This window comes from Gobius niger (assembly GCF_951799975.1).
Source record: "Gobius niger genome assembly, chromosome: 20".
Classification (NCBI taxonomy): Eukaryota; Metazoa; Chordata; class Actinopteri; order Gobiiformes; family Gobiidae; genus Gobius; species Gobius niger.
The window spans coordinates 27,525,581-27,532,957 of NC_136871.1; the positions used below are offsets into that span (position 1 = coordinate 27,525,581).

At 44.0% G+C, this 7,377-nt stretch overlaps 1 protein-coding gene across 1 annotated transcript; it reads right to left on the minus strand.

Annotated features, from left to right (window-relative positions):
- Positions 1–4,215: 4,215 nt before the first annotated feature.
- Positions 4,216–6,943, minus strand: LOC306979875 (PAK4-inhibitor inka1-like). Its single transcript, XM_079579017.1, has 2 exons — positions 6,904–6,943; positions 4,216–5,304 (listed from the first exon to the last, which is right to left on the minus strand). The coding sequence occupies exons 1-2, from the start codon at positions 6,925–6,927 to the stop codon at positions 4,327–4,329; spliced, it is 1,002 nt and encodes a 333-aa protein (XP_079435143.1). The 5' UTR covers positions 6,928–6,943; the 3' UTR covers positions 4,216–4,326.
- Positions 6,944–7,377: the final 434 nt, after the last annotated feature.

Sequence of the window (7,377 nt, forward strand, 5' to 3'; positions counted from 1 at the left end):
AAAATAAGGAAAATATAATATAAATACATAATATTACAAAATTAGCAAATATGACGGAAATAAATTGGGAAATAAGAAAAAAATGTGTCAAAAATAAGAAATAAGAAAAAAAAATGTGGGAAATGGGGAAAACATTGGGCAAAATAAGGGAAAAAATAGGGCGAAAAAAGAAGGAATATATAGAAAAATATAGAAAATTGTGCAAAATTTGGGGGTAAATTATTTCTTTGAGCTGAAACAACCAAGTCACTTCCTTTAATGCTGTCCTGGACCAACATCATCAACACTTGGATCTAAAAATCTAAGATTGTTTTGTCAGTATCTGCCTTCCATACTTTCATTTTTTCCATTACGGTAATTAGGGCTGCAACTAACGATTATTTAGCAATCAACAGATCGCTCGGCTGTGATGTATGAATGTGTTTTGGACATGTCGATGGAGTAAACTTAAAGTGAATGTTTGTTGGAGGCTCTTGGTGCTAATTCTGCTGATTTGACGAGACACACACAGATATTCATGAATTGAATCATGAACATATAACAACATAGAAAAAAGAAAGAAAAAAAAATACACAATTTTCATGTCATTTTCAGTCTATTTGAGTCTGTGTTGATAGAAAATGATTAATTGATTACTTAAATAGTTAACAACTATTTCAATAATCGATTAGTTGTTTATACCGGTAGTACCTAAACTTTTTTTCCGATAGCATACTGGTATTGTTTAACATTACCCAGACCAAGCCAAGTCATGACTGTAGAGACTAACTACGGTAACTAATCTAACTATCTGCCTCAGGCCATGAATTATCTACAGAAGTATCTAATAGAGCGACTCCACTTTAGACTTTAATATTATCTTTAACAAATTTCAGAGGCCTCCTCTTTCCCAAACCTTTTAGGCGGTCCTCTCACATGATGCCACAGTGTTCACATGAGCGGGTTTAGTCATGTTTTAGAGTAATGCGGTGTGGCGAATGAAGAGAAGACTCAATTGTAGGTTCAACATAAGGACAGTCAGCCGCCTCCTAATCTGCACCAAACACAAAGCAGCTTTATCCACAGGGGAAATAAAACTCACAAGTTTACACATTTGTGTGTGGTTGGACAGATGAAAAGAAAATCACAGTTTCACGGGTTGTACAATTATGATATAATGATACCTTACATTTTCGGATGGATGAATGGATGGATGGATGGATGGATGGATGGATGGATGGATGGATGGATGGATGGGTGGGTGGATGGATGGATGGATGGATGGATGGATGGATGGATGGATGGATGGGTGGGTGGGTGGTTGTGTTGGTGGGTAGGTAGGTAGGTTGGCGGTCGTAGAAACCGTAGCACCCGGAGGAAACCTGGCTGCCCTCAGTCTTCTCTGATCCTCTGAAACGATGCAGTGCCTCCTGGGTTTGTCCCTGTTTCTGAGCATGGTGTCCTGCACTGGTCAGCTCCTCTACTTCCTTCCTCTTCCTCCTGTGCAGCTCCCTCCGCTCCACAACAGTCTTTCACCATCTTCTCCTTTGTCCCTTCCTTGTTTCCTGTAGCTTCCTGCAGGGGTTCTTGGTGCCTCTTCAGTGTTTCAGAAGAAGAAATTTGTAGGACTCAAACGTCTTCAGCTCATGAGCTTTGTTTATTTTTAAAAATCAGCTTTCTTCAAAAAACACAGCTGTACCAAGAGAAAGGGAGACTGCTACTTATATATGCGTCGCCATGTGGCAATTACTTTAAAGATTTTACTGAGAGAGGATCCCCACACCCCCCTAATTACTCTAAATGCTTTATTACAAGGAGGATACAATCTAATCATATTGAATAACCAAAAAGGGCAGCGAAACATGCTATCATATGTCTACAGTTTTGTAATAAACTTGAGGAGAGTCATCTGTCTTTTGGGTATCGACTTCACTAATTGTAGCATGTTTCGACCATAAATAAAAAGACCAAACGTTATGCCAAATTTATGCACATGGCCAGTCCCACTTTGTTGACATAAAGAACCTTTTTCAACATGGCCGACAGCTGATGGGTAGTGGTTCACTGACTGGGCTCCCGTTATAAGCGCATCTCCAGTAAGATTGAAAGAGCACCAAACTTTAGGCTGGACCACCACAAGAGTCTTCCCCATGCTAAACCATTCTCGATCGCCACGTGTGCCAAAATACTTCTACTGTTTACCGTAAGTAGTACTAATGTCCTCTAACAGGGTCAGCAGACTCTGGGTGGCAGCACCATTCGTCCGGCACAGTTTGAAAAGTGGAGGTATTTTAAAAGTACCTGGTGCGTGTCAGTCTTGCGCCCGGTCAGACATGTTTGACTATTATTAACATAACAACGGAGCAGAGCATATTTATGTGGGCTGTAGGTAACGCTGCTTAATCCACGACCCTGAGATGGATTAGCAATTCAGATCTCGGAGGCTCCATTAGGGTTTGAGGTGAAGTATTCAGGGATACAACTTGTAATCGTCTAAACTGTCAGGTGCACTTTAAGTCATTGCTTGGAAAGTATTTGGCCAGTTTGTGTTGCAGATGAGCAGCGGTGTTGGGCAAACGTTTTGATGACGTCCCGGAGTGAGTGCCTTACTTTAGCAGCCGAGGTTCGCTCAACAGGGACATTCTCTCACAGTTGGATAAACAGCCAAGACAAACAGCGTCCCGTTACAGCCAGCACCCCTCTATAAAGACTATGACCCTCTCCTTGATACGGGACATGATTGGTGAGGAGGGGGCATGGGAAGAGGCTACGGAAAAAAGCACTTATCTTCATAACGTCCCGAGCATTTTCACTTTATCTGGAGGGATGAGAGAGGTGATGACTGGCCTAGAATGGTACATTTTTCTTGAGTAGACTTTACTGGGACACATGTCACATTCTAAGGCTAAGTGCCATCTTTAAAAGGCGTAAACAAACCAATCATTGTCCCCCAGCTTGAGAACCACTGCCCTAAACTATTGTCTTTATTTGTCCAGTGTGTTCAGAGGAGTGAGCTGAATGAGGCGAGGGGCTGTTTTAGTGAGAGCCCACGTTTCAAACAGACTGAAGTCAGAGTGAACTTCATGTGCAGCTGCTGCTTCACCTCCTGTAACCTCCAGCGGGACAACACTGTGATGAGATGTGATGAAAAACAAAGTCGGAGCTGACATAAATGGAAGTGTCCGTGTGGCGAGTGCATTTCTGTTCATCTGAGATCTTTAATTTATCTTTCTATTAAAGAGTAATCAAGATGATATATTTCCAGACATTCCTTCATGTCTGCCTGAGTTCGAGCTTCCAAATGAAAACAAATGAAGCCACATTAATTTCCTTAAGTGGAGAGTCAGTGATGGCCCCTTTTAACAAATCACCCACTTCTCTTAAACTGTGTGGAAGAGCACTGCGCTGGCACTGCTAGTTTTCTGTAAAATATGGGAGCATTAAAGCTAAGAGCCACATTAATGCGACGACTAATGTGGCAATTATGTTTTCTTCTTTTACTTTAAGTTGTATTTTCATTTTTTTGTGCAGTGGCTAAGTGTTTAGAATTGTCATCCAGCAAGAAGGTCCCAGGTTTGATGCAGATATATAGATATTTGCCCACAAATATCTATATATGCTATTTTTCAGTTTGCACTCGTAGTTTAGCACCTGTTTTGATGAATGACCCCCCGTGTGGAGCTGTGATCTCTTTGCGCTCCTGGTTTGCAAACTGTATTTTAAGTGTTCAGAATATACAGTACAGGACAAAGTTACGGCATTCTTAAGAAAATACATTTTAAGGCAGATAGTGACTCTGTAACTAAATACAATTTCAGACTATTGTCCTCAACACTGTCTACTGATCTATTTTTCACCCAAATAAAAGGGTTTTAGATCAGCTTTAGACCCTGATTAGTCCTTGATCTGTGCTTGGTGGCACTTGGAAGGTCAAATACTCATGAAGCAGCCCTCACTGTGAAAAGTTTAAGAACCACTGCCCTAAAACATGTATAATAGTTGTGACCAATACTCGTCGTGACCAAGATTCTGGCCTGAGAATCCCCGGGCGCTGCACTTCTGTCTCTCACAGCTTATGAAAGGACGGCCCAGTGGCACCGAAGGACACATTTACCGACTAAATATTCATTATATCTCAACATTTATTCATAAATCACAATTTGTAAAGCTTATCCAAAAGGTTTGGTGATATGCATGAAGTAGACACAACATAAAAAGTTGAGTTTAAATCTTTATTAACAACAACGACATCACAGTATCACAGTATAGTAACGTGTGTGAGGAATATGGTGTAAAAGTAAAGTGACTCTATGCATATTGTCCATTGTTTATTTGAGGATGATTCAGTCAAACGTATCCAATAATGTCTTTGCAAATGATGGGCTGCCGACTCCCTGACTTGGTGAGGCCAGAGAAGTGATAGAAGCCCGTGTCCAGTTCGTTTATACCCGACAGGGACTGGTGGAAAAACGGCGCTTTGGTCTGCGACGGCGCCACAGGACACGACATGCGCTTGCTAGCTTGGGCCGCCCTGTTAGCTCCCGACACCTCAGCGTGCGGCCTCATCTTCACCCGATCCTCCACGCTTTTCGAAAACCCGGCCAACTTCCTCTTCACGTTGACCAGAAACCCCCTCCCGTTCCTTCGCGCCGCCTGCTTCACCTCCGGCGATTCGGGACACTCCGGCAAATCCATCCAGTTTTGAATCAGGTCCGCGAAGCTGTTGTCGCCCAAAACCAGCGGCTGCCTGTTGCGCCCCCGTGTTAGCAGAGAGTTCGTCCAGTCCTGGGAGTGGCCGAACCAGCTCTCCAAGCACACGTCGGAAGTGGATTTGGGCCGTATGCGCCCGCTGGGGGCTCTGTTGGTGCGCAGGCAAGCGGAGGCAGACACGCGGACATTTCGGGTCCTTCTAAGCACCACGGTCTCCTCCTGCCAAGACGCTTCAGAATAGCCAGAGTCCAAGTCCAAGCTGCGGTGGCTGCTCGGCGTGCTCAGGTCCAGGCTGAACCTTTGCCGAATGCTTGCGTCGTCGTCTTCCTCCTCCTCCTCTTCCTCCAGCGGGCTCGCCAAACAGCATGCGGAATCGTACGTGCTCGTGCTGGCGTCGGACATGCGGTACTGGGCACGTTGCTCGCGCTGGAGGGCTCTCTGTTGACAAGCGCGGGCCAGAGCCGAATGCCGCGCCAGAGCGGGTAACTGGGCGTTGCCGATCTGGGACAGGGGGCGCCTCGGGGCGTCGGCGCACGTTCGCCGAAGGTTTGATAGGTCCTGGAGAGACCGCATCATGTACTCGCGAAGGCAGTCGCTGGAGTCGCGGAGGCAATGCTGAGGGGAGAAGAGAGAAAGAACGATTAATGAGGCAGAAAGACTTAATTATTCAATGCAAAAATACTCATTACTTTGTCCCTTTATTTGACTTGTTTGTAGTGTTGGGTAAAAAGACTGTCATTTGTGGACATTGGCCTGATTCAATTACTTAGCTTAAGACAACATCGTTTTGAATGCATGTCAGATAGTAATGCGCTACTCAACGGTTCATAATCATGTTGAACGTGGCAAGAATAACAACCAATAGGATTAATATAAAGCACAACATATTACGGTTCTATTTGCGTAAGCTAATTCCATTAACTACTGTACGAAAAAAACAAATAAGGTTCACAAAGTCATGTGGACTTGGTTTGCGGGTCTACGTAAAGGCTGTTATTTCGTCTTCATGGGTGAATTCTTGGATGAAAAGACGAAACATTTCTCAGGCCTCCAAACCATGTCCAGATGATGTTTGCTAACTTTGTTTTGATTCATGGATACTGGGACACTCATGAATTTCCACAGCCAAATTCTTTCCTCCTGCACCTCTTTGACGTAACTATCACATATAATTACAATATATGGAAGTTTACAAAATATTGCCAAATAACATGACATGGCCTACTAACGTGTGAACGTGCATGAGTAAATATACAGTGTCACGGGGTGTTTTGGCGGGCAGGTCGCAGCTTGCAGCCCGTGAGCCAGTCACTACTGCGCCGTAACCAAATCATTTTACAGTAAGCGAGACAAAACAAACCAACCGTAAGAGTGAACGCCCTGTATTTGGACAAAACGCTATGAATCAACAAAAGAGTCTATACACTCTGTCTGACATGACGAATATTATATCATAACTGGAACGCTGGCCCTTTAAGAAAACTTTGCTACAAATCCAATTCACCACTGGCACACTAGAGCTGCAATACCTCTGTTTCCTGTCAAAAAACGTGCGGCTCTGATTGGCTGGGATTAGCCAGTGAGCGGCTATGGTTCCCTCTCAAACTAAAACAAGACCACAGCAGATCATATGACTGTGTGAGCGAGCTGGAAAGTCATGGCAGAGAGAAGAATGCACTAGCCTTAAGATCAATGAAAGACATTACAGAAGAAGAAAGAAAGTTCTGGGCTATGGTGTTTTTGCATTTTACTTTCAAATCTGGCCCTAATCTGTGGAGTGTGTTAAATGTGTAGGTCCTGGAGCCAGGATGTACCTTAGGCTTGTAAGCTTATATATTTCAATGAGTGTTTGCACACTATGGGATAGACATTCCATTTTGCATGATATGGTCACACGTGATAACAAGCACTGCTTACATTTAACAGACATGTGCGCTATTTCCACTACACTCCCGTTGCCAGTCCCAGTCCCAGCTGTTTTACTCCCAAGGCTCTGCGAATTTCTGCCAATAACTTGTCCATTTGAAACGCAACAGAACTTTGGATGCACCAAAAGAAATCCAAAACCAAATGCCATATCAAAAGCTTGCGCCAAAGTGTGCCAGGCGTTATTACTAGTTTAATATTGTGCTGTGTAGGAATGCGTATGGCGTGCGCAATTTGGCTACGAGTGCTACAAACATTGTTCTGCTTTACTGATAATAGTGAACTCACCATGTCAAGATCCTTTCCTTTCATGTGTGCAGTAAAGACTCCAATCCTATCAGAAAAAACAACAACTATCAGTTAGATTACAAGAATGAGTAAATAACCTACAACAATCTACCCAACTGTCTGTGCAAATGTTAGTGATAAATCCAACCCGTGCGTACAGATGCTTTCACTGGTTAGCATCTGACACTACAGCAAAGTTTGGAAGGATAAAGTCGGATACTCACGTTTGACTTTACAGATTTTGGATTCAAATATCCCGTTTTCCCATTGACGTGGAGCGCGCCGGAGATGCGTCAGCGCGCGCAGACAGTAGTCCTCTCGCCGCTGCACAGATGTGGTGAATGCTGCGCTCTGCTCCGTCTCTCCTCCTTTTCTCCTGCGCGCTGCCTTGCGACATGTGGCCAAATCAGCCAATCAGAGCGCGCGGCGGGGGACAGGGCTCAGGGGGCAAAGGAATATATGCAAATAACGAAG